At 53.2% G+C, this 27,364-nt stretch overlaps 1 protein-coding gene across 2 annotated transcripts in view; it reads left to right on the top strand.

Moving 5' to 3' along the window:
- Positions 1 to 11,942: 11,942 nt before the first annotated feature.
- The window catches only part of LOC111143335 (solute carrier family 2 member 1), a 28,336-nt gene continuing 12,914 nt past the window's right edge, over positions 11,943 to 27,364 (top strand). The window contains exons 1-2 of one of the 2 annotated variants that reach the window (XM_022497011.1): positions 11,943 to 12,157; positions 23,798 to 23,893. In XM_022497011.1, coding sequence (XP_022352719.1) covers positions 12,140 to 12,157; positions 23,798 to 23,893 — 114 coding nt within the window. In that variant the 5' untranslated portion in view covers positions 11,943 to 12,139. Of the gene's footprint in view, positions 12,158 to 23,761; positions 23,894 to 27,364 lie in introns of those variants that run through there. The other variant, XM_022497010.1, reaches the window with a different exon arrangement.

Here is a 27,364-nt window from a genome sequence, read left to right as displayed (position 1 = left end):
TCCTGGGCCTGGTTAGGAGGAAGGGCAGGATCCCCAGTCAGCCTGCAACCCTACACTGCCGCCCTGGCAGGTTACCTACCTTCCCTGTGCCCCAGCACCCCATTCAGCAAATGGGATCCCATGAGGACCTTTGCACACAAGCACTGTGGGAATGGACTGCGGAAAGGCATGGGGTACCTATAAAGGGTACCTAGACCAAGGCAATACCTCCAGACATAAACGGTAGTAATTCCTAAGAGCCCTGCCTCCTTCTGAGGGGCGAACAGACCAAAGCAGAATCACAGCTGGGAAGTCAGGCACCTTTGTAGACAAAAAAGTGGTAACGTACATGCAGTGGTAAACTTGGCTCTCTAAGGCAGTCCCCAGCCCAGCCATCCCATGCACTGAGAATGCTCTACCAGTCCAGCCGGGTGTCTGCAGGGCTTCACAGTCGTACTGGGTTAGCAGATGGTCTTCACGACGTGGCAGAGCTCTTTCATATGTCCTTTTCTCACCCAATTCTTTACAGAGCCTGTAAAAGGAGATTCCTTGGGCTTTGGTTCCAGGCTGGCCTGAGCTCATGTTTCCAGTTCTGCTACTTATGAGCTGCGTGATCTTGGGCAAGTTATTTCCCTCCTCTGGGCCTCACTTTGCCTCATCTGTAAAGTGGGCAGGTTACTCCCAACCTTTGAGGATCCCGTGAGAGTTACAGGTATCAGGCATAGAGAAGGTACGTAATCCTTAAAGCTCTATAACCCCCTTGTTCTAGATGAAGAAACTGAGGCTCAGAAAGCCTCCACTGCCTGCTCCACAACCAGAAAGAAGCAGGCTGGCTCTAGCTCATGAGCCCTGCTACCGCACAGCAGGGTGTCTCCCAGTTCACAAGTTTAGAGGTCATGAGGGATGGCTCTGGCTGTTCAAGGTCAAGGACACGGGGTCCCGCTTTACAGGCTTCTTATAACTCTCATTTGTCAGAGTGGGCCAGGTCCAGACCTAATCATCGGGGCCCTCCGGAGTGGGTCAGAGGGGAAAGGACAGACCCAAGATGGCTGTGGCAGGCGTGGCAGGTGTGACAGGTGAGGCCGTGCGCCCTGTGACTACTGGAAGACCCGCAGACACTGGGCCAGAAAGCAGAGCCCTTGCCCCAACCAACTGCACCGTGAGGACACAGTGACCTCATCTCTACCGTCAGGAGCTCAGCTATTAACACTGTTCCTTCTTAAGCCTCAGTCAGTGGACAGAACCACATTGCATCGCACTGGCTTTGCGTCTGCTGATTTTATTAGGGCCACTTCTAGATAAAGCAAGTTATATTCAGCATGATTTGCATGGATACCAGCAGGCTTGATATGTTCTTTCCACACTGGGGTTTGTCCTCTTGGAACCCTCCTTATTGGCCCCAGCTCCAGTGCTGTAAGGAAGCCCGGGCTATGCTGCTGGAGACAGAGGAGAATGTGACACCGTGTGCTGAGGATGGCCCCCGCCAAGCATCTGGCTGAATGTCACTGCGTGAGCAAATGCAGCTTCACCACGGGGAGCAGAAGTGCCGAATCCACAAAATCGTGAGAAATAATACCTCATTGCTGTTCAAAGTCACTGACTAGGTTTGGAGTTGTTCTTCCATTCCATGGCAATGGAGAGCAGAAACACCCCAGTGTCTTCATCTCCTAGATTTTCAGAGTGTATATAGACCATTAGAGCGGAAGGACCTGTGTCTGAGCGCCTAGTACCCTGTGTGCCCCCCACCCTGAAGGCAGAGCCTCAGCCGTCCCCTGATGATTGAGCCTCTACTACTGGCCAGACATTGTGCAGCTTTCCCAAACACCATCACGTCCTAGATGCGTACTACTTATTGAACAAGCAAATAAATGCCTTAGCACACACTGCAGTCCTGTAACAGTTGTTTTATCATCACTCAACTGAAACTGATTCTTTAGAAAAAAAATCAGAAAGATGCAGATATTACAAAAGAGGGAAAAAAACCATGACCCCTAACTCTACTATCCATTATTTCAATTAACATTTAGCATGTACGTCTAGAGATTCGATTATATTACGTATGTATCTTTACTTTGAAAAATGTTGTTGGGGCACCTGGGTGGCTCAGTCGGTTAAGTATCTGCCTTTGGCTCAGGTCATGATCTCAGGGTCCTGGGATCGAGCCCCAGGTCAGGCTCCTGGCTCAGCGGGGAGTCTGTATCTCCCTCTCCCTCTGCCTCTCGCCTTGGCTAATGCTCTCTGTCTCTGTATCTCTATCAAATGAATTTTTTAAAAAAATCTTAAACAAAACAAAACAAAACAGAAAGCTCTTTACATATTCCCAAGATAAACCACACAGACCATCCTGGTGGCTACCACCTCACTGAGTAATGGTGGCTGAAGTTGGCTCAAATGCATTTATGCTTGCAACCAAAAATTTGTCACAATTACTACTCTATGGGTTTGAGAAAGAAGGGACTCTCCACCACAAGGCCAGGCCTCTGGGAGCCAGTAAAAAGAACAACCCAAGACAGAAGAATATTGCCCCAGCACCTTCCATAAGCAGAGGCTCTACCAGCCACCGTAAAAAACTGGGTACACAGGGGGCTCCTGGAGAGCTCAATCAATTAAGCATCTGCCTTTGGCTCAGGTCATGATCTTGGGGTCCTGGGATCAAGCCTTGCTTCTCCTTCTCCCTTTGCCCTTCCCTCTGCTTTGCACTCTCTCGCTCTCTCTCTTAAATAAATAAAATCTTTAAACAAAGCCAAACCAGGTACGCAGGATGGAATATGAGCTGCCTGAGGGGAGGGCCCCATAGCCCAGCAGTCAAGGCCCTCTCTCTATGCCATGGCCTCCACCTTCAGCTTCAGCAGCAAATATCTGTTGGCCACCTGCCACATGCAGGGCACTGCGCCCAGGGCACAGATGTATACGGATGCATAGATGTCCATGTGTGACTTTGGACAAGTCATTTCCACCTCTCTGGGCCTCAGTCCTCTCATCTCTAAGTAGGCTGAAATGTACAATCTGAGTATCTTTCCAGCTCTTAACCTATACATCTAAGCCTGTCCCGGTCCCAGGGCTCCAGGAAGGAGACGAGCTCCAGAAGTGGCATTGGACTTTCCAAACGCCTTCACCCATTGTCTCCTGTGATCCTCCCAACAGCCCCGAGGCAGGGCTCTTAAGCCAATTTGAGGGATGTGGAAATGGGAGATGAGGACAGATGAAGCAACCTGCCCGAGGTCACACAGCTGTTGAATGGATGAGCTGGAATTTAAATCCAGGTCTGAGCCAACCGCCCCACAGAGAGAAGAAGCAAACAACCCTTGACTTTTATTAGCATAGTTAAAGATGAGAAAGTTTCTATGAGGTCCATAGAGCAATCAAATTCATAGAGACTGGAAGGAAAAAGGTGGTCGCCTCAGGCTGGGGGGTTCAATGGGTAAGGTGTTTCCCTTGGGGAAGATGAGAAATTCCAGAGATGGAGGGCGGTGATGGTTGCCCAACTAGCGCAAAAGGACGTAATGGCATGAAACCATACGCTTACACATGGTTGACATGGTAAATTTTATGTTCTGTATATTTTACCACTTTTTTAAATGAGAAAAATGAGGTCTAGCAAGATCAACGGAGTAGGTGTAGAGCAGTTTGTGAGAGCTCCAGGGACAGATTGGGTTCAGTTCTCAGATCTGCCACTTGCTCACTTGCTTGACCTGAGGCAACTTGCTCTGGAACTGTGCCTCAGTTGCCCTCCTTGTAAAATGGAGTAGCACCCGTATATCTGGGATTGGTTAGAAGAATGAGAGAAGACAAGTCCATGCCAACCCCTTAGTCATGTGCCCGGCACACAGCAAACTGTCCATACACGTGACTTCTTCTAATGACAAGGCCTCTCAAACAGAGCCACAAGAGCCTTGCAAGACACCTGTTAAAACCCCTTTGTTACAAAATGGAAGAGACTGAGACTTAGAAGGGCTTAGAAAGTGACTTGCCTGAAGTCACCCAGCAGATCTGCAGCGGAGCCCAGCGAGCAGCAGAACCGCCACCCCTCTCTGAGTGCAGAGATCTCCGTCTCCAACCAGCCCACAAGACTTTTCCTTTCTTCAGAGCTGAACTGCCATGGATTTGGGATATTAATCTCAAGCCTCGAGGAGGAAGGGAGGGCTTCTCTGAGCTCCCAGCTGGTTTTTACTCTCCCTCTTCTGAAGTGTGAGCCTGCTCTGGTATAACCGCTGTGAGTCAGCTGGCATTCCGTGATGAATGCGCATGTGACTGCCAGGTGGCGTCCAGGTGGGGGCTGGGGGAGGGGGTGAGCACCGTGTGACACCTGCTGGGTCATGCGGGCTGCTTGGTGCTTCTGGAACCAAGCAGCTGCACAGTGGTATCAGCAGTTAAGGGGTCCACGTTTCATACCTTTAATTTGCTACCAGATTTCTCCTTTGGTGTGACCTCCAGCAAGTGCCTTTAACTTCCATGTGCCTCAGTTTCCTCAACCGCCCCACGGAAATGTGAATATAGTCTTACCCTCAGCACAAGGTGTGAGGAGTAAGGGAATGATATGTGAGAAGGTATTTTTTTAAAGATTTTATTTATTTATTTGACAGAGAGAGAGAGCACAAGTAAGCAGAGAAGCAGGCAGAGAGGGGGGAGGCAGCCTCCCTGCTGAGCAAAGAGCCTGATGTGGGGCTCGATCCCAGGACCCTGGGATCATGACCTGAGCCGAAGGCAGAGGCTTTAACCCACTGAGCCACCCAGGCACCCCTGTGAGAAGGTATTTTGCACACTCAAAAAGTTGTATCAGCATAAAGGACAGTGTTATTTCATTTCTCAGGAGAAATAAGGTCCTAAGAACAAAACAGAGCCCAGCCAAGCTATTTATTTGTTTTTTCCCATCAGTCCTTGGACTTCTCAGGGTGGCTGAGACCCACCGGTCTCCTAGCTGATCCTATCTGAGGGTGCCAGATTAATTCCTCAGTGTCAACTTTAATGGAGAGTCTACTGGGCACCAGGCCCAGGGTCAAGCCACTGAACCCTCCCCAGAACCCCACAGGGTCAAGACTGTTCTGAGCTCCATTTTACAAAGAGAAAACCAAGGCTCAGAGAGAGAGAGAGCAACTTGTCAGAGACGGCACCACCGACAGGATGGAGCTGGGCCATGAGACCAACTTCTGACTAAATCCCGCACTCTCTCTCCCTGTAGGCTTGAGGAAGAAAACACTGGGGGGCTGCATCGGGTCTCCTCCTTCCACTTCCGGAGACCTCCAGAAAACAGTACATGGAAACTGAAACAGGTCGATTCCTGCCACCCTGAAGTAAACCAGGCTTTGCGAATGGAAAACACAGGCAATATTTATCATATTTACCATTTTCAAGTATATATTACATGCCAGTCACCCGACAACCATGTTCTCACTTCCTGTTCTCAATAAATCTTTGAAGTAAGTACTGAGTCTCTCATTTTGCGGTTGGGGAAATGGAGACTCAGAAAGCCCAAGTAATATGCCCAAAGACACACAGCTAGCAGATCTGTCTCCAAGGCTTGTGTTCTACTCGCTCCATATCGCTGTCAGACCTCTCATTCATTCGTCCTTTGCTCCGTTTCTTTATTAAACAGAGCCTCTTCCTTGCGCTAAGTAACTTACGGGACAGAGGGAGGACGGGAGTGCTTGAGCCCCTGCCTGGGAAGAGGTCATTACCTGGGGAAAGATAAGGCTCAAATAAATTGTAATCTAAGTGATCGGAGCCAGACCCAGGTCCAGTGCCGGTGCTGGTGCTGGGCCAGGTAAAGCGGTGCTTCTTAGAGTTTTGGTTTTTAATTTTTTTCATCAGAGGTGCTTAAATTGACACTCACTACCTGTTCACTATCCCACTACCTACTCCCGGATCTTGGCCAAATGACTTCACTTCCCTGAATCTCTGTTGACTCTTTGAGAAAAAGGGAGAGGGGGGGCCTGGGTGGCTCAGTGGGTTAAGCAGCTCAGGTCATAATCTCAGGTCCCAGGATAAAGCCCCACATTGGGCTCCTTGCTCAGCAGGGAGTCTAATTCTCACTCTCCCTCTGCCTCTGCCCTCGTGCGTGCTCTCTCTCTGAAATAAATAAATAAAATCCAAAAAAAGAAAATAGGAGAGAAAAACATTCATCCCATCAAGTTCTTGTGGGAATTAACTGGGATGATACTGTACCCATTCATTCAACAAATATGTACTGAGTCCCAGTTTGTGCCAGGTACTGTTTTGGTGTTGCAGATGCTAGAGGAAGTAGATGGCAGACATTCCCTTGGAACCATGGAAAGATCTGGGATTTTTAAGTTAAAAAAAAAAAAAGTTAATGGAGGCATACATAATATGCATACAGAAAAGTGTAAAAAGTGGAGGTGTACAGCTTGATGAATTTTCACAAGCTGAACACACCTGTGTAACCAACACCCTGATTACAAAACATTACCAGCAGGGTCAGGACCAGGATATGGCAAGTGAGGCACCCACCTCCACAGTAAAATTTAAGGGGGTGTTGAAAGCACAGTCATCACGATAAACAATGCTTCAATGTGATAGCTTTTGTTTGTTTATTTTAAGGATTTTTTTTTAAATTTATTTATTTATTTGACAGACAGAGATCACAAGCAGGCAGAGAGGCAGGCAGAGAGAGAGGAAGGGAAGCAGGCTCCCCGCTCAGCAGGGAGCCTGATGCGGGGCTAGATCCCAGGACCCTGGGATCATGACCTGAGCTGAAGGCAGAGGCTTTAACCCACTGAGCCACCCAGGCGCCCCGAGGATCTTTATTTATTTATTTGACAGAGAGAGACACAGCGAGAGAGGGAACACAAGCAGGGGGAGTAGAAGAAGGAGAAGCAGTCTTCCCGCAGAGCAAAGAGCCCAATGCAGGGCTCGATCCCAGGACCCTGGGATCATGACCTGAGCTGAAGGCAACAGCCCGATGACTGAGCCACCCAGGCGCCCCAATGTGATAGCTTTTAAAAAATCAGAATTCATGCCAAAAAATCCATGATGACAAAATATCAAAATTTTAAATAAGACAGGATTAGTAATAGTGTCGTGTTGAGTTATATGGAAAGCTCAGGGCAAAAGGAAAACATCAGTAATGTTGACCCTGCCTTACCTTTGTCCCAGACCTGATATCAGCTCCCCTCACAGTCACTGCCTCCCCTGCAAGGGTAACCATTGTCCAGACTTCTAATCCCAGAGGTAAATTTTGCCTGTTTTTGAACTTTGGACGCATGAAATCACGCTCTTTTGCATGTGGCTTCTTTCACTCCAGATTACGTCTGTGAGACATAACCATGTTGAAGCATGCCCAGGAAAAATGTTTAAACAAGGGAAGGAGGTGGTGGCTGGGTGTTTTAGAGACCAGTGTGGCAGCAGGTGGGTGCATGGATACACAGGGGTTCTAGACCCTGCTGGCTCTGGGCCTGTGGGGATGAGGAGGAGAGGGTGAATTCCAGTGATATTTTGTAAGGATAGAGGTCACAGGACTGACTGGCTATTGGGGATGAGGGAGAGAGAGGAGGCAAGGAAGATGCTACATCTCTGGCTTGCCCAGTTTGGTGGACAGAGGAGCCATCTCTGGAGTGGGCACTGGGAGGGAGGGAAGATGAGTCTAGATTTAAACAACGTGAGTGACAGGTACCTGTGGGACATTCCAAGGGCTGACCTGGAGCGAGCTGTCCAGATAAGCCTGGCCCTCAGGAAAGGATGCTGGAGCGATATGTTCCCCCTACCCGCACCCCAACACCCCCCCCCACCCCAAGCATCAGCGAGCAGGCGGCAGCCTTGATGAGAAGGTGTGCAGAGGTGTGCAGAGGCCTGGGGAAGGGCACAGCAAGGGTAAAGAAGGGAACTGAAAAGTTCTTTGAGAGCAGCTGCTTTGAACAGGTGTGCAAATCAGAATGAAAATATTAAACACCCAAAACTGTCCTGGTTGGTCCATCAGGCCTTCCTGGAGTCCAGCCCCCCGTTTACCTGCAGCCTGGGAGGATTTGAGTTGCAAAACATCCTGAGGATTAGCGGACCGCGCCACCCCCCCCACCCCCGCATCCCCCCATCCCTCCACCCCCGCATCCCCCCCCCCCCGTCCCAACCCAGGCCAGCCCCTCTCGCATCCGCAGCGATGGCTGACTCAGCAAGGCTTTTTTTTTTCTCCGGGATGCTTGCCTTTAAAGGCAAAAAAGAAAAAAAGGAAACAAAAAAACCCTCTTCCCGGGTGCCTTACTCACACCAGACTCGTGGAGCAGCTAGGACCGCCCAGCACAGCGCCCCCGAGCCCACGTGCGTGCTCTCAGGCACGCACCCCAGCGCCGTCACTGGGCCACCTGGCACCGCCCCTCCAGTCCCCGAGAGCCCTTCCTCCCCTGGCTAGGGCTGGAACTGCTTGGAATCAAACCCAGAAAAAGTCCGAGTTCCTTCCAGGGCTGAAGGCAGCCTCTGGGGAACAAAGCGGCCAGTGTGAGCACAGTTAGGGGTTGGGGGGAGTGAGGGGGGCCCTTGGATCCTCCAAGCCCGGCACTAGGACTCCGCAGCCTCCTCCCAGCCTTCTTAAAAGCCTCAGGGTAGGGGAGGCTTGAGGGGAGGCTGAGATTTCTTCACGTCGTACCCCTGCTCAGAAACCCTCCGTGGCTCCCCACTGCCCACTGAATAACGTCTTACATCCTAGAACCTGGCAAATGAAGGCCTTTATGACCCCTGTTCTTCAGCTTTTTTGGCTCAAATTCCCCCTAACTTCATCTCCTCTTTCCCCAACTCCCTACACAGTGGACACAGGGGCTTTGGGGCTCAGGCTGCACCTTTCTGGCCCGCTCTAGGCATTCTTAGCTCCTGTTCTCTCCTCTCCTGCCTCCCAACCTTTCAGGCTCAGACGCCATTTAGACTTTCTCAGGCGTTCCCTCTGGGGTTGGAGTTAAATTCTGTTTTCCAGGACTCAGCCACCCCAAAAATAAACTAGCCCCCCCCCGAGAGTCTAACCTCTGATCCAGTGTTAACAGCTTCTCATGAATTTACCTCGAAACTGTAGCGTCTAGGGGCTCATAAAACTTTTACAGAGAGAGAACACCTAGAAATGGAATTTCAAGCAGAGAATGGGGGACTGTCTGGGCAGGTATGGTGAGGTGGGGCAAAAGGAAAGCTCTTTTTCTGGCCGCTCTTGCTTTGTCTTCTGGTGCTACCCTGACCAGAGGAGGGGGATTTGATTAGACATCATGAATTAGGACTGTTTATTTCTCCCCCCCCCTTTTTTTAAAAGATATTATTTATTTATTTATTTGACAGACAGAGCTCACAAGTAGGCAGCAAGGTAGGCAGAGAGAGAGGAGGAAGCAGGAAGAGAGCCCGATGTGAGGCTCAATCCCAGGACTCTGGGATCATGACCTGAGCCGAAGGCAGAGACTTTAACCCATTGAGCCACCCAGGTGCCCCAGGACTGTTTATTTCGATAAACTTTTATACATATCCATTTTTTCTCAGGCTGATCCAGGAGAGAACTGTTATACCCATTTTATAGATATGAATCTTGAAGTTCAGAGAGAAGGGATTTGCTCATTGATGATTGGTAGGTCAGTTGCAGAGCTGGGACTCCTGAGTCTGAATCTGGGAGTCTGCCCTTAGTCTCTGGGTGTGGTCTAGAGTCTGCCTTCCTTTTAGCAATTTCTCTCTGCCTGCTGTCTTTATGCATGTTCTTCCCTCTGCCAAGAATGGCCTTCCCTACAATCTACCTGGTGAACTCATATTTAGCCTTCTAAACCCTGCTCAGCATGCCCCCTCCCTTCCCTAAAGCTCTCTCTATCCCCTGTCCTTCCCCTGTGGTACGAGTTCTCCTCCAGTACACATTCTTATCCCTGTATTACTGCTGTCCATTTCCCCTCCTGTGTCCTTTTCAGTTTGGGGGCTCCATAAGGCTAGCAACAGACTCACATGCCCCTGACCCTGGGGGAAGCGACCCACCTGGGGCTGGCCTGGAGAAGGAAAGGGAGCCTGGTGGTGAGTGTGACCCAGGGGCAGAGTGAGACATACCCACAGCTGGGAAAAGGCACACACAACAGACTGGGCGTGCTTGGAAACAGAGCTATGGAGACCTTGAGCCAGGAAGTGACCAAACCAAAAAGGTACTTAAGGAAAGGCTGCAAGCGTTGGCAGAAAATAGGCATGTTAGCTACTCATCTGATCATTCAGTACTGCCTGCCTTCATGCCTTCCCCATGTGTCTCCACCACAGATGCCATCCTCCATCTGGGGGCAGAAAGACAGGACCAGCAGCGCATGAAGAAAACACCGAAGGGTAAGATTCTGTCTTGGGGGACTCTGGGACACTTTCTGGAAGCCCCACTTCAGAGGTACTCTGTGCCATCAGAAGCACTGAGGCGGGGCTGGAGGGAGTCAGGCAGAGGTAACAACCCGAGCAAAGGCAGAGATGAAGAACTGCGGGTGGCAGAGGTGAGGCCCAGAGCTTGTAAACTAAGTGAGGGCCTACGCCCTCTCGGGCAGCGTCAGCCATAGGAGCCCAAGAGTGTCCATCAGGACTAGAGGAGGTGAGACCAGAGGAGTGGAGGCACAGCAAACAGCAGGGAGGAAGGGAGGGAGGATGAGGTAGGTGGTAGAGAGAGTGAAAGCAGCAGGGATTGGTGGCCTCTGGTATGTGGGGCACAAGAGAAAGCCCCAGGCTTTGCAGGCTGAACAGCAGGGAGACCATAGGAACAGAAGCTCCGGGCAGAGATATGCTGGGAAGGGGCCTGCTCCCCGATCCGTGGGCTGCTCCATGCCCAGCTAGGGTGCCCCCTTAGCGGCACTGGACACACAGCCTGGACAGAGGAGTCCAGGAGTCACGTGGTCAGCTCAGCCTCCTCCTTTCCAGCCAAAGTAACCCCTCTTTGTCCCTCTCCACAGGGAAAGGGACACTTGGCCTCACCTCAGGACTGTGCACTGGGAGGGTCTTTCCCTTCGCTGTCTTAAGAAAGACGCCGGTTTAGAAGAGGAAATAAGGCTGAAATGATACCACTACCACTAAAAAAAGGACTCGCTGTGTGTCAGCAGGTGCTGAGTACTTCATGGACTTATCTGGAAATTTTCTCTCTCATGACAGCACATGAGCCTGGAGGTGGTATTCATTCCGTTTTACCCGTAGTAAGGCCGAGGCTCAAAGGCCAGCGCGTTGCCTAGACTCGTGCTAGGACTGGTATACAACAGAACTGGCTCCAAACCCAAGGACTCCTGTGTTCTTGCCGTTCATATTTTTCAAACTCACCTGTCGCCATAGGTTCACATGTACTGTCAGGAGTAGAGAAGAGTTCACAAAGGTGATAGGAAAGCCCAGAGAAGAGGTGGGTATGGATTTTCAGGCAGCGGGCCCAGACTGTGCCAAAGCAAGGCTTGGCTTGCGAGCAGGAATGTCGGGGGTGGAGGGGGGTTAGGAGAAAATCTCCCAAGGAGACCTCCTGTAGTTTATCTTACAAATACTCCAGTACCACTTCCCACGAAGCAGACGCTGTTCTGAACACTTTATAAATTTTCACTAACTTACTCTTCATAACAAACCTATGAGATGGTACTATTATTATCTTTAGTTTGCCGAAGTTATCCAGTGGCGCAGTGACGACTCCAGAGTCCTCGCTCTAAAGCGCTATCCTACGCCGGTCCCAATTCGCTGTACAGCTCCACCATTTTGCTAGAGGTCGCTGAGGCTCAGAGAGGTGTGCACACTGGCTTAGCGTCACACAGCGAGTGCGCTTCCCCGGACTCGGGGCACAGGCTGCGGGGAGAGACGCCCCCAGCCAGAGCGCGGAGCCGTTAGGGTGCCCTCCAGCCCCCCCCCCCCGAACCCCCCCCCCGCGGAGCCCCGCCCCGGACGTGCCCCAGGCCCCGCCCTCAAGCTCTGCCCACACGACCCCCCCGACACACACCGCAGCGCCAGCCAATGGCTGGGGTCCTATAAACTCTACCGCCGCGGGCTCAAGGCGAGAAGCTAGAGGTAACCCCGGCTAGCGCGGAGCTCGTGGGCCGCGGGCCTTGGGAGCGAGCTCGCCAGGGAGCAGGAGGCCAAAGGACCGAAGTCAGAGTCGCAGTCGGAGTCTCCGAAGCGGAGCAGGAGCCCGAACCGGAGCGCGCCGCCTGTCCGCCGGTCCGCCCGTCCCCGCCCGCGCACCCGGCGCTGCCAGAGCCTCCGGCGCAGCGCGGCCATGGAGCCCAGCAGCAAGGTGAGTCGCGCGCCCGCCGGCCCTCCCCGCCCGGAACAAAGGCGCGGACCTCTCCGACCCTCCGCCGGCCCGAGCCCCCCCGCCGCCCTGCCGCGCTGTGCGCCCGGGGCGGGCGCCGCGCCTCTCTGAGCCTCCCTCGGCGCCGGCCTGCAGCGCCGCGCTCTGGCAAGGCGGGGGGCGCGGGTGCGGATGGGCTCGGGATGTGGCGGGCGCAAGGGTGCAGCGTGCGTAGTTGGCGCCCGCACCGGTAACTGGCTTCCTTCCGGGGACGCCGCGCCGTCCACGCGGCCCGGCGGGGCCGGGGCATCCAGGGCCCAGGCGCTGCACGTCGCTCACGCTCTCCCCGGCGGAGGCCCCGCGCCGACTCCTCCCGGGGCGAGGGAGGGGGCTCGAGCGCGGCGCCCATTGGCTAAGCGGGCCGAGCCCCCGGCCCGGCCCCGGCCTCGGCGCGCGGAGGCGGCGGGACCCGCCCCCACTCGGCGGGCTCGGAGCCGCTGCGCGCTTCTCCCGGGGGCCGCCCTACGCGCGCGGCCTGCTGTTTGGCGCTAGACGCGGCCTCCCGCGGTCTCCCGCGGCAGGGCTCCGAGGCGGAGGGCACTTTTTTCAGGCGGGGGCTCCAACTCCAGAATGCCCGGCTCCAGGGCGGAGACAGAAAGCCGGCCTCTGAGGCCCTTCTTGCCTCGTAGTGCAGGCCCCAGAGCTTTGCCAAGTACCGGGGAGAGGTGCTCCGAGGTGGCACGTTTCCCTGCTGGGGCGGGGCAGGGCCGAGGGAGCTCCCGGGGGGCCGCCGCCGCGAGCCCCGGGCTGGTGGGGGGGTGGGCCGGGCCGGGAAGGGGCCCCAAGCCAGAGCAGATCTGGAGGAGCGCACGCCGGGATCCGGGTCCTGGGGTCCGGGGGACACTCCGTGCTCTAGATGTGGCCTCTTCCCCTGGGGACAAACAACTGCCCAGATAGGGATCTCTTTCTTCGTCTCGTAGAGACTCGTCCTGCAGGGGCTCTTTGTGACTTCCAGAACGGTTTCTTTTCAACAAGTATTTGTCGATCCCCTCCTGCGTGCAGGGCATTGTTTGTTTCTTACCCTCCCTTTCCCCTCGCGACGAATATTTTAAAGTGACTTTTTTCTTTGAAGTGCTCCCTCCCCGAATTTTCCCAGCTCCTTGGCAAGGGAGGCACAAGGGTCCCCCCCCCCTTTTAAAACGTGGAATGCGGGGATAGGACTGAACTCTATCTGCACTGCCCTTCCTTTGGGCCGTGGAGGTGTCCAGTGGGACTGAGCGGGGTTTTGTCTGGCCAGAGTGGCGCCTGCCCGACGCCTGGCTGTCCTCGGTTGTACATACCTGTTGAATCCACGGAACTTGTATCACCCACGCTGGCCCTTGGGCTTTAGGTGAGACCCTGAGCCGCAAACCCAGCAGTCAGCCGTCAGTCGTTGTCTTGGCATATGGATATGACAAAACAAAAATAAAGCAAGTGATTTTGGCGAGTGGGAAGGCCTTGAGACCTTTGCTGTATTATCTCCGTGCTCTGACAGCCCACTTCACCTCTCTGGGCCTCAGTTTCTCTGTCTGTAAAAGAAATCACCTTTTTTTCCCCTTTTTCTTTTTCCTTTTTACTTCAAAAGTAAGAACTGTCCTGTTCGGCAGGACCTGGGTGTTTATGAGTGGATAAGTGAGTATTCTGAGCAGACACAGAAAAGTGGGGGAGAAAATCAGCAGCCACTTAGAGTTTCCTAGCCTCTTGGCTAAGATGCCGCTGTGTTACTGACCCTCGTAGGTCTGGAGCTCAGAGAAGAGAGGTAACTTTCGCAAAATCACACAGCTAGTCAGTGGTGGAGCTGGATTTGAACCCAGGCCAATCCAAAAGGGCTTTCAGTCTCCGCTGACCCCTTTCACCACACCCTTTCTTGAATTTTGGGCCAACGGGAGATTCTGCCTAAACTCAAAGGCTGTCCTTATACGTAGGAGCTGGTTCTAAATGCTGTAACCAGTGGGTGTTTTCATGCAATACCTTCCAGACTTAGGACTGTCTGCCCATCAGTAAATTACTTTGGAGCACCTCCTTCTCAGTGGTTTATCTATATTTACAAATTCATGTGTATACACTCTTATGCTAGTAGATTATATGCCTGCCTAAGGTAGAAATTTAAAAAGACACACAGATAATAGTTATGGTTAAAATTTTTTTTCATTTTTGCTAAACCCTCTCTGGGTCATTAGTATACATTCTAGAATAAAGCCTTTCCTTTTGTAGACTGCGGATTTGATCAGCAAGCACAGCCCTTTTGTGCACGATGTTAGACTAAGGCCTGGAGAGGGTTCGTCCTTTGCCTGAGGTCTTTCAGTCAGGTGTGTCTGACTCTGAAATTCTCTCTTTTAAAAAAAAAAAAAATACTAAAAAAAAGGGGGGGGGATCTCTGCACCCATCACGGGGCTCCAACTCACAACACCAAGATCAACAGTTGTACGTTCTACCAACTGAGCCAGCCAGGCGCCCCTGAAGTTTTTTCTGCTGTGTTCCCCTTCATCTCTTAGGCACTGAGAATAGACCCAAAGGACTTTGCTGTGTTCTCTCGTGTCCTCTGCACAGTGGTGTCCTCTACACATTGTGCTGAGTTCAACTGAGTAGGAGGAAGTGGGGGACAGGTTGAATGCCTCCCCTCTCAGCCAGAGGTTCGCTCATGCCCCCTCCTGGGCAGTTGGCTAGGTGATCCCTGAGCCCAGCCCTAGGACCTCTCACCCTTTGTGAAGAATTCCTGGCTAGTCCCTTCTGGCGCCTGGGGCCTCTCCTGGGCCTCCGCCTTCTCTGTCTTCCAGATAAAGGAGAAATCAGAGATCTGCAGGGCTCCTCAGCCCCTCAGTGGTATGAAGAGCATAGACTTTTAATTTTAAAGTCGTGTGTATGTATGTGGTTTTGAATTCCCAGTTTAGTTCAGTTGCCTCGTCGGCAGGGTGATGTCATTTTCATTATTAGAGTCTAAGATTTTAGGAAGAAAATGTTTCTGTCCCCATAGAGGTTCCATAAATGTTCCTTGCTTCCCTGGACTCCTGAGATCCATTGCACTTACCTGGGTCCCAGGTGACTGTACCCGGGTTGTGGCCTCCGTCCAGAAGTTTGACATTCTGACAATGGGAGCTTTTGCCGGGATTCCCAGGCAGTGAGTGTCAGTCGGTTGAGTAGATCATTAAAGATCCCACCAGCCAGTTTTTCTGTAACAGGGGTTTGTTGGGAAGCCGGTTTGTGGGGCCCAGAGCTGGGTCAACTAATGTCGCTGCCCTGCCCTCCCCTCTGAGGGAGATACAGGCCACAGTGACATCACTGTCCAATGAAAAACGACTTTCCCAAGGTCACACACTGAGCTTCCTACTGCAGAACATGCTGCCAGCCTCTCTGGGATGGCCTAAGAGCATCAGGAAAAGAGCCGGAAGGAACTTTCCAGTGCACGGCCCAGCCCTCCGTTTGACAGATGGGGGAAACTGGGGCCCATGAAGGAAAGACGTTTGTCTAAGAGAAGGCTGTCACAAAGAATTGGAGATATTCCTGAGCATTTAAAAAAAAAGGATTTTTTTCCACAGCCCTGCCCAGTGTGCGCCCCTCCACTCACCCCAGAGCAATAGGAATTCCCACCCTCCAGGACTTCCAAGCTCCTTCTGGTGAAGTCCGAGTCAAAAAGTGGGATTAGACATAACTCGACAACCGAAATCCTTCTGTGAATGGAAGCAAAACATGTCCTCAGGAAAATATGACCTTGGGCAAGTGACTCTCTTCAGAGCCTTGGAGCTGGAAACCTGCTACCCCATGGCAGGTATGATGAGACTGGCCCTGTTCCCCAACTCAAGGTGGTGGCTGTTTAGGTAGGAAGACCCTTTGCATGGCCATTTTGGGTGCACAGACAGTGTAAACATCTCCATCAGGATCCTGGTCCCACGCTGAGCCCGTTGGGGACCCAGCCCTGCTTGCCACAGTACTGGGTCAGTCCCAAATCCCCCATAATCAGCTTGTGACTTCAGGGAGCTCAGCTCTACCCAGTGCCTCCTGGTCACGGGGTATCAGGGCCTAGAGTGCCTCTCTGGCTCTGAGGGTACGAGGCATCCAGTTCCCCCTCCCCTGGGGCTGGCAGAGCTGGGGAGGCCTAGAACAAAGGGGGAAGTGTGCAACATTGGCTTGGGACCTGCAGCCTCACCCTTTCCCCGCCTCACTCCTGGGCGCACAGGTGACAAAGCCACTCAGTTCGGTAACTGGCCTCCCCCGGATGGTGGAGGCTGAGAAGGCTCCTGGTTGGCCTTGTGGCCTCGTGGCCTCACAGAGAGGCTGTGACCAGGCTGGCAGGCCCAGGCCTGGTCACCAAAACAAACCTCTGATTGTTACCTCCCTCCGTGGGAGGGGTGGAACGGAGCCCGAGGCTCTGCCGTCCAGCCACCAGGCCAGGGAGGCGGTAACTAAATCATAAACGGTGGGGTTTTATAGGAACTGAGCCAGGCGCCCAGGCCTTGAACTCCGGGCACGATCAGGGCTCGGTTCACCCTCTCTAAGACCTCGGCACCCACCCCTTGCTGGCTTTGGCTTCTTCAGGGCATCGGCACCCTGGAAGGGGAGAGACCTCTTGCCAGATCCAGCTTACGGAACCTTCAGCCGCTGAGGCCTCTGCTGGACCGGACGTGCCCCCAGACTGCCTGTCCCAGAGCTGGCCTCCCGCTGGTTTGTGCGAGCCGGCAGGAAAGGGAGGAAAGGGAGCGGACTGAAACAGCTCTACCATTTGACCTCAGGGAAGCCACACCTTCTGTTGGAACCTGTTTCCTCAACTGCGGTGGGGATAATATCTACTTCTCTGGGTCAGGTCATAGATTCTTTGAAAATGACAGAAACGAGAGGCGTCTGGGTGGCTCAGTTAAGCATCTGCCTTCGGGCTCAGGTCATGATCCCAGGGTTCTGGGGTCGAGCCCCACATCTGATGGAGAGTCTGCTTCTCCCTCTGCCATTTCCCTGGCTTGTGTTTTCTCTATCTCTCTGTCAAATAAATTAATAAAATCTTAGGGAAAAAAAATACAGAAATGATGGAGTCAGTGATAGAGAAGCATACAAAGAGAAAGAGTAAACATCTTCTCCTGGTTGTAACGGTTTGTTTGGTGTTTCTCCTCACAGACCTCTTTTTGGGCACGTGTGTGCGCGTGCCTATAAATGGATCACACTTTCTACATAGTTCTGTGTGCCCCGCACAGCCCCTTCTGTTTGCCCACCATCCCTGAGACATCAGTATCTACAGATGTGTATGCTCTGCCCATACAAGCAAGTATCCTCTCTACAAGTACATTTTCTCCCGCTTCCTTCCACAAAATGTACATCTGACACCTTGTTTTTCCGCTTGCTTTTTCCCTTAACAGTCAGTCCTCGCACTCACTTCCTATCAAGGACATACAGATGTGTTGCATTCTTTCCAGCAGCTGCATAATATTCCATTATAGGCATGTCCCACCATTACGAAGCTTTGGCACCCGCATCACTTTTTCTTCATATCATGTGCCACCTGATGTATTGAGGTTTTATTTTCTGCCCTCCCACCCCTAACTGAAATACCAAGTTTCAAGGAGGCAGGGGGTTGGTTTGGTTTAGTGCTGAATGCCCATTGGCTAGAATAGCTTTGGGAACAAGCATTCCTAAGTAACGGCTTATTAGGAAACCTCTCTTTTGGAGAAAAAGAGGTATGGAGGGAGTGGGCTTTCTCGGGTCACACTAGTAGGGGGAGCTGGGACTTAAACTTGTCCACAGACAGGGACCTCTGCATATTCTCATGGTCTGACCCAGTGAATTTCATCAGGGTTGAATTGGTGCCCATCTCACCCTTTGAATGGGTATCGGCTTTTCCAGATGGCTGGTACCTGCACACAGCCCCGGGAGCGACTTAGGTTTTGTTTTAGGACAGATACCTTTGGGTTATTTAGAGAGGATGATTTGGTTTTACCTGGAAGGCTTTGAAAATCCTGTGCACATGGGCTAGGTTTGCACAGAGCAGTTCTCTTTCTCTCTCTCTCTTTTTTTTTTTTTTTTAAAGATTTTATGTATGTGAAAACACAAGCACAGGGAGCAACAGGCAGAGGGAGAGGGAGAAAGCAGGCTCCCTGCCCCTCGCCCCAGGAGCAGGGAGCCTGAAGGGGGAGTAGACCCCAGGGACCCCAAGATCATGACCATGACCTGAGCTGAAGGCAGACGCTTAACTGACTGAGCCACCCAGGCTCCCCAACACAGAGCAGTTCCAAGGACCTAGGGCTTCAAGCAGGAGCTGACAAACTTTTTCTGCTCTGTGATACCCTTGTGTCATTGTTATGCAGAAGCAGCTGTAAACAGTATATAAATCAATGAGTGTGACTGTGTTCCAGTAATATGTTTATTTGTGGTCACTGAAATTGGAGTTTGATAGCATTTTTATGTGTCACAAAATATTAGTCTTTTTTTTTTTTTTTCCTTTTCCAGCCACTTAAAAATGCAAACTCCGTTCTTAGCTGGCAGGCTGGGTTTGGCCAACAGACCCTAGTTTGCCAACTTTGGCTTAGAGCAAGGTCCAATCAAATGGCCAGAGGTTTCTGAGCTTTGGCCTGGGCTGTCCTGGCTCAGACTGGGCAAGGCCCCAAAAGTCGCTAGAATAGAAGTTGACCTACATAGAGAGTACCAGGTAGGAACCTTGTTTCCTTCGGGGACCGGTGCCCAGAAGCAAGGGGGAGGACATGAGCAGGAAGGGCATGGGATTTGGCGTCAGAGACCTCCTGCCGGAGGCATTGCAGAGGCTGAGGACCTCTGGTTATCTGCTTTCCCCTCTCCCAACGCCCCATTTTCTCATCTGTGAGGTGGGAGCAGTGTCTCTCCCATAGCGTGTCCAAGGTGGCTGAATCGGGGCACGCTAGCAGCCGCTGGCATGGGACCGGGTACCTTGCTGGGGCAGCGGGTGCTGATAAAGGCAACAGCTCCCTCCTCCTCTCTGCTTGCAAGACTGAGGAGTGCCTTCTGCCCCCAGGGCCACCACGGGATGCTAGGGAGGCCCAGCCATGCATGCAGAAGTCCTGACCTCACTGGAAAGCCAGAGGGTATGGCCTCCAGAGGAGTTGCCTGAGGTCACCAGCAGGTTAGGCTTTGGAAGGGGGACCCATCCCTCTTCTTTTTGAAAAGAGTTGGCAGGATGGAAGGGGCCAGAGGGTAAATTGCCAGTCAAGGAATCCAAAGAACTCAAGGCCCAGCCCTGGCTTTTGTTTGCTAATGATCCTGGGAGTCTGCCCTCTGACCTTAGGCTCCCCATCTGTCACATGAGACTGTTAATAGCAATTCGGGGGGCCTCTTTCTATTTTAATGCCCAGAATTTGTTCAAATGCGATCTTGGGGGGAAAAACATACACAAAATAAAGGGGAGCTGTTAAGGGTTTCATACTCCCCTGCCTCACCCCCTCCTGTCCTCCTTAGAACTTGGGGACCAAGCTGTTAGAAAGACTATGTCGTGTGCTTCCGTGCCCGTCAGGAAACCACTTGAGAAGCTGTGGGAGGAGGATGGGATAGGAGCAGCGTCTGGATCGAGCCAACACGGGACCCTACTCCTACAGGGAAAGCCCTCCCTCTGCCAATATTGACTAAGGGCCTGCTGCCGGCCAAGCCCAGGACTGGAGCACGGTGCTGAGGAAGGGCACCTGGGCAAGGGTCAAAAGGCCACAGTGCTTAGCAAGTTACTCGACATGGCCAGTGTGCCATCTGGCATCCCGGTATGTGGGAGGAGAAGTCCTCACGCTGACCCTGCATCAGGACCCCTGCATTGGGATAGGGCTGATGGGGGTTGGGGTGTGAGGTCCTCCTCTGTAGGCTGGTCCCTGAGCCTGGGCATGTGCTGAACTGAGAGGCCTATGGCACTCCTAGGAGAGCCCAAATTTGAATTTGAGGTCTTTCCTCTCAAGTCCCAGGCCGTGGGAGTTACTGTTAGCCTGTTTGTGCCTCTTAGAGCTGATGTTCCAATGCCCACCCGGGGTTCGAGAAATGGCCGAGGTAAAATCTGTTAGGATGAGCACTTTTCTGGCCAAATAAATACCCTGAAAGGTAAATTCGGAAGCGGTTACGAATGAATGATCTGTACTGTGCCCAACCCTGGGCGCTCTGGCTGCAGAGCTGGGTGAGACTCAGGCCCCATTCTTGGAGGGAGTTCCCAGACTGGTGGGTGAATTGCAGGGGACGAAACTAGGGCAAAAACCCTGTGAGAGGGCAGGTTCTTCTAGAAGGTAGCCTCAGCCCCAGGGTGGTCCCAGATGGGTGACCAGGGTGGGCTCCTGGGGGTCACAGATTCTAGATTCCAGATTCCACATTACGCTTCCACTCTTAAAAAAGGCTTCACGAGAAAGCCACAGCCGTGGGTTTGTTCCCCTTCTCCAAGTCGCCACCAACTAGTTGGTCAGCTTGACACCTAAATAAAGGTGTGGAATGAATGGATTTCATTGTGGCACCTGGATGAGCCACAGGTGGCAGGTGGGGGCAGGTGGTGCTGTGGTGGCCCAAGGGAGAGTGGCTTCCCGTGCTTCCCGGGTCAGCAGATGCTTGTCAGGTGAACCCTGCCAGGCTCCCTAATGGCCACGGATACTGAACTTGACAGCAAATCTTTAGGGAAGGAACTCGGATCCCCCATTCTCCTCTGTGAGGAACCTGAGCCCAGAGGTCTCTTCCTGTCCCAGCTCCGAAGTGAAGAGAAGCTATTCTCTGCTTTCCCGCCTGGGTCTCCTGAGCTCAGTACAGCCCAGATCCCGCTGGGTGTGGTGGGGGGTGTGCCTCCTTGCGGTTGGGCGGGGGGGGGGACACACAACATCTCCTCCCCTGCACCTAACATCCAGCCACACTGAGCACTGCCTGTTTAATCCGGCAGAATCAGGCCCCTCTTCTTCCCACTGCACAGACTGTTCTGTCTACCTGGAATGCAGTCTTACCACTGCTTCCCCGCTTGGCAGACTCTGTATGTCCTTCATGGCCAACTTCAATGTCACCTCCTACGAACCTATCTTCGATTGTCCCAGGCAAAATACCTTGATGTCAGGACTGGGGTCTGTGTCATCCAGGGCCTGGAGCATGGGTCACTGAGCATGCCTGAGTCCTAGGGCAGCAGCCTGCTGCGGTGGCTGTGGCTATAACCAGGAGTGGGTAGGCAGGTTTTCTAAAGCGGAATTTGACCTTGACCTGCCCATGGCAGTTCTAGCCCAGGGGTCTGTCCTTGGCTCCCAGTAGCCCCCACTGCCAAAGGCCACAGCTGCTCAACAGGGGCCCCAAGAGTAACTTCAGAGTTGCAGACACCCTTGGGAAGTCAGAGCCAGATTGAAAACGGGGTCTGTGATAAGGCGACTTAGCGCTCACAGCTCCGCTGTGCTGTTCATTTCCTGATCACGGGTCATCTGTATTGCTGTTCACTTCATCGTCTGTGTGCTGTTCATTTTTATTTAAATGCTTTGTTCTAAGTAACAGGAAACCAAGGGGTTTATAGGTAATTCTTTTGAGTAGGTGATACAGTCACATGGTTCAAAATTAAAAAGCATGCAAAAAGGTGTAAAATGAAACCTCTATGCCACCCAGCCTCTGCCATCCAGATCCCAGGGTACAGCATTACCTTTCTTATGTGTTGTTTTAAGTAGGTAGATAGGTGTGTTCTGCCTCCTCTCCCATCCTCAGCCATTTCTTCTTCCTTTCATACCACACACAGCATACAACACGGCATTGCTATGAAGCTAGCTTTTTCCTTAATACAGCTTGGGAAGTGTCCCAAATCAATAAGTAAAGAGCTTTCTGGGGGTTTTTTTTCTTTTAAGATTTTTTTTTTTTTTAATTCATTTGAGAGAGATAGAGAGCACAAGCCAGGGAGAGAGGCAGAGACAGAGTCCTTGATGAGCTGGGAGCCTGACCTGGGGCTCGATCCTAGGACCTGGAGATCATGACCCAAGCTGGAGGCAGACACCCAACCATCTGAGCCACCCAGGCGCTCCTAGAGAGCTTCCCCCCCCCCCCCGTATTCTATGATATAGCTGTGCCACATTTTATTAAATCATATTTACATTTATTCTAACGTGAATTAGAGAAATCTCTCTCTGGCACACCATTAATACTGTACTCTGTGTGGAAAACCCCGAGTTCACACGTGACTCACCACAGGCAGGGAGCCCTCACATGGCAGCCTTCAACGGCCTCTCTCCAGCCCTCCTCCGTCCACGCTCAGTGCCTTGTGACCGCCTCTGCCTTCATCCCAGTGGCCACCCGATGATGAGTTAGCTTGGCTGGGGCCCACAGAGCGCGTCAGTCAGGTGCTCCCCACGCACACAAGGCCCACAGCCCTAGGTCTGGAGGCTCCCTGGGGAGCTAAGGGAAGGGAGACTTTGGAAGGCGTGCAGTCCGCTGTGAGGAGAGCCTCGGCCCAGGATGAATGTCCAGAGTTGGGCCAGGAAGAGGCCAGGTGGCCCTGTGGGAAGGACGGTCCCAGCACTCACCTGCTGAAGAATGGACTCCGCCTGAACGCTCAGGCTAACTAACGAAGTCTCTTCCTCTCTCCACCTCTGATGTGAGAACCTTGGCTTTTGCAGTGTTGGCCTGGCAGCTTCTAGAGAGTGAAAAGACCATGCTAGGAACCAGTCTGAGTAGCCATAAACCCAGTGCTGTCTGTGAGGATCTTGAAGATCTTGAGGATCTTGTTTTCTGGGTTCTATGGGGAAACCGAGTCCAAAGGGTATGGCACCTTGTTCACCCAGGGCTCTCCTGTCTGCGGCCTTCATGCCCCAGGCTGTTGGGGGGGGGGGGGGACAGAGACCCACCATGCTTTTCTTCCCCCAACCCTTTGCCCCTTGAAATACCTTGGCCCGACACTCTTACTTGCCTGGTGTCATGTACTTTTCCAAAGCACATTCCTGCCTGTTACATCATCTGTGTCCACATACCCTGGGAAGCCTATGCTCTGCGGATGGTTGCCATGAGAGGCACGAGGTGGGGAGTCAGGAGCCCTGAGCTCCAGCCTGACTCTCCGCAGACCCCTGCGTAATCTGTCTCTGCCTCTCGGGACTCAGTTTCCTGCTCTGTGAATGGAGGGGAGGGGAGGGCAAGACCACATCTCCAATGCTACCAAGCATGCTTGCTCCTGCCTTGTACACAAGCAGATGGGGGTCCGGACAGGACTAGGGAAGGGTGGCAGCCTGCTGGGACTCAGGTCAGCTGGAACCAGAAGCCAGCACTTTCTGGCCCAAAGTCAGGGTGCTTCCTCTGTATGCTGTTCCTCCCACGTAATCTGCCCCCGCCCCTTGCATAGGGGAGTTGATTACTGGGCCTCCCAGACAGAGTCTGGAGCCCCCTGGACCTGGGCAGGTCATGGTTCCACCAGAGGAATGAGACTCCAGAGAGCCAAGACCTGGCTACAAAGAGAGAAGACCTGACTTCCTTCTCCCCCAAGGAATGAGTCTGGCCAGCCCAGTGTCTAGAATTTTGCGGGGCTGGTTCAGGCATCCGAGGTCAGGAAGTGGCTGAGTTTCCTGGGAGAAGGACTGGTGTGGTGCCAGGAGCCAGGCCAGATATCTGAACACAGGAACCTGCCCGCCTGTGCCCTGGAGTAACCTGGGCCCAGACATGCCTGTAACAGTGTGGGTCTTCTTTTCTCTGCAGAAGCTGACGGGCCGTCTCATGTTGGCTGTGGGAGGGGCAGTGCTCGGCTCCCTACAGTTTGGCTACAACACTGGAGTCATCAATGCCCCGCAGAAGGTGAGTGCTCTGCCTTCCCAGGTTTATCAACGCCAGCCTGCTCTGCTGGGCACCGCACATCCCACAGGCTCCCCCTGCCTCTCAGGTGTCAGTCATTTACATCAGTTCACCATCTGATCCCACCAGCCAATTGTCTGGCCCTGAACAGGTCAAAAATTCTTGACTTTGGCCTTGGAATCCTGGAGCTGCAAAATCGTGGGGGCTTGTCATCTTGACCAGCCTCCTACCCAGCACAGACACTTGTAATCATCAGAGCAACGCGGGATACAATGATGCTGCATTTATGTGACAACTCTGGGGTTCCAGAGGGCTTGGTGGTGCTTATCTCCCTTGCCGCTCAGTTTGCCCAGGCAGGCCAGCGGGCTGGCAGGCCGGCAGGAAGGCGACAATCACTGCTCCCGTCCTGCAGGTGGGGAGAGTGGCCAGAGAAAGAGAACCTGTGCTGCTTCACCCAGCGAGGCAGGGATGGAGCTGGTGTCCAAGCCCAGTCTACCTTGGAACCTTCCTGACAGGGGAGTCCCCAAGCCTGTGCTCATACCTGTCCACAAACAGCACCCTCCCTTGTAAAGGCCTCCTGTTCCACTTGGAAATAGCCTTCTTCCCCTGGAGGCCCCCTGTCTGTCCAAGTAAAAATGATGTCTCGCCCTAGGGAACCATAGGGAGGAGGGGTCTGCGCTTCCTTGCTTCTCCCTGCAGCACATCCCAGATCTGTCCTCACTTGTTCCTTGGATATCAGGACCGGGAGGGACCCCCTCGACCACCTCCAGCTCAGCACACTTGCTTTAGGGAGGAGAGAAGAGGAGAGGGGTCAAGGGGCAGAAAGGAAACCGGAAGGCGTCCCTTCTCTATACCAGCCTTTTTGCATATGTTTATGAGGTTAAGTTCCATTGTAGAGACCCAGAGACTGAAGCCCTGGGCAGATGAAATAACCAGCGGGCTCCACACATAGCTAGTGAATGGTGGATTCAGAAGCCAGATGGTTTCCATAACCTCAGGCTGTCTTCCTGACCAGCCTCATCGGTTGAAAACTCTGTACCTTCCTGGGGAGGACGAAATGAGAGTGGACAGTCCTGCCAGGGTCACATTCTGCCCTCCAGAGGGTGAGGCTAGAAAGTGAGTGTGGCCAGCTCCCGAGGACCAGCGGCCAGTCCAGGGGCACTGGGCACTGTCGGGAGTCAGAGCTGGTCCTCCTCCCAGTAGGCAGAGGGTGGCTGTGGGGGGCCACGCCTGATACCCGGGAGCGGGTTACCAGGAAGGCCTGGCCTGCTGAGTCATGCTCAGCTGCAGCAGAGGTAACAGGACTTTTCCAGACTTGTCTGAAATGGCGCCCATGCTTGGAACAGCCCCAGGCCCTGCTTTAGCTAAGTGTTCTGAACAGCTCTTGCCAAGGTGTGTGCCTCAGAGCTGGCTCCGTCTGGGGATCGCACAGATGGAAATTCTGCACGGTCTTAGAGGATGGCTGAGTTCTGCAGTTGATTGCCCCTTGGGGGCCCCTGATTGCCCCTTGTGGGCTCCTGATTACACCTTGGGAGCCCCTGGACACTCCTATCCTGATGTGTTCAATCCGGGGTGCTGTTTGGCCATTTTATGTTTAACGCACCCCAGCTGATGCTCATGTGTGGCCAGAATCAGGAGCTCCTGGGTTAAGTGACATCTCGACTGTGATCACCTAGTGAGTTAATGAGAGGATGAGGACTCTGAGATCAGGATAGCAGCGTTTTCCAGAAGCAGAACAGGCCTGGGTAGGCAGAGGAGAGAGACAGTCCAGGGTAGGGTGAATGGGAGGAGAAAGAAGTCTGGGGAGGCCACCACGGGAAGCCCAGGCCTGACTTACAAAGGGCTTCATGGGTCGATTTCACCCACAGAGTGTCACCCACTGGTGTGTCATGGCCCGGCGCCATCAGGACAGGCCTATGGGCACCAAGGCGTGGGCCAAGCTAGGAGTATGGACTAGAGTGAGAACAATAGGGCCTCATTGAAGAGGACAAATAGAATCAGATTTGCATTTGAGGGCAAGGAGTCGGGCATCTGGGCAGTGGGAGGGTCTGAGAATGGGAAATGAGAGATAGGGAAATTGCGAGAGAGCGGCTCCGAGTAAGTAGGGATAGGAAAACAAACACCGAGCAGGAAGAGTGGGCAGGATTTGGTCATCAGTTCAGTGTGAGGACAAGAGTAGGGTTTGAGAGTGGCTTCTGGGTTTCTGGAGGGGGAGCCGGTATGGGAGGGACCAAGAGGTGCGGGAGGGACATGCCAGAACTGAGGTGTGGTGAGACACAGCTGGAGATGTACAGGAAATATTTGGACATGGGGGTCTGTTCCTCCCGCGGGTAGTCAGCTGGAGAAAAACTAGGAGCTGGTCACCGGTATTCAGACAGCAGGAGAGGGGGATGCCCTAGAGAGACTGGGATAAAAAGAGGAGTTGGGGAGTAGGGTGAAGGAGTGCTATCAGGAGCCCCAGAGGGTGAGCTGGACCAGCTGGCCCCTTATTGCCCAATACCCAAGACCGGATGTCGCTGTGGTGACCAAAGGTTGACTGGGTGGGACTGTGTGGGTAGAAACCTCCATCCTGCTGGTGGGGGTGGGGGGATGGGAAAGAGTAAGGAGGGTCCTTCCAAGAGATTCAGTGGTGAAGGGAGAAAAGAGGTTGGTGATTGGAGGGGTGGCCCACCTGAGATGCCTTTTCACTTGGGAAGACTTTATTTTATTTTATTTTATTTGGGAAGATTTCATTTTTAAAATGTGCCTTAGGGCATCAGCAGAGGGGGTGAGGGCAAGTTGGGGGGAGGGGTCTCAGGTGGCAGGGGCTGGGGGGCAGAGGCACCAGGGTTGCATTTGGCCACGAGGAGCGACTGAGAAACTTCTGAACTTGGAGATGGGGACAGATCCACGGAGCAGTTCTCCCGTTCTTGCGGCCTCCTGCCTAAAACCTAAGACAGGCAGAAGGCGAGAAAGCTGGGGAGGGCTGGTGGGCGGCATGGAGGGTCCAGCAAAACTGGAAATGTCATTGATGGTGGCATCTTTGGGCCCCTGTCCAAAGATCACTTGAGGAGCTCGCTGCCACGAGGTCCACAGTGAGGACCCAAGGGGCCAGTGCTGATTGCCCACACCCTGCAGTGGAGCGGGCTTTCTGGGGGTGGCCATCTGCGCCCCTGTGTTTACACCTGTACTTTGCACGTACTTCTCGTCAGCCTGGCCCAGCCCTTCCAACCAGGAGTGGACTTGCTGTGATTCACCTAAATGGTGAAGGGGGGATAGGATGGCCAAGAGAGTTAAGAGATAATGGCTGGCCTTGGAGCTGCCCCTTTGTGCCAGGAGGCGGCCTGTGACTCAGTCCTTCCGAAACTTTCACTCCTGCGCAGGGCACTGTCCCAGACAATCTGGGAGGGTAGAGCTGTGACACATGGTCTAAGCTGGGCCCCACCCTGTCTAGCCCTAACTTAAGACTACGAAGGGGCGGGGGAGACTTGGGAA

The sequence above is a fragment of the Enhydra lutris genome, unplaced genomic scaffold, assembly GCF_002288905.1.
Source record: "Enhydra lutris kenyoni isolate GAN:26980312 unplaced genomic scaffold, ASM228890v2 scaffoldscaffold9, whole genome shotgun sequence".
Lineage (NCBI taxonomy): Eukaryota > Metazoa > Chordata > Mammalia > Carnivora > Mustelidae > Enhydra > Enhydra lutris.
Note: the sequence above shows the minus strand (reverse complement) of the source record. Positions and strands in the feature narration are given on the sequence as shown.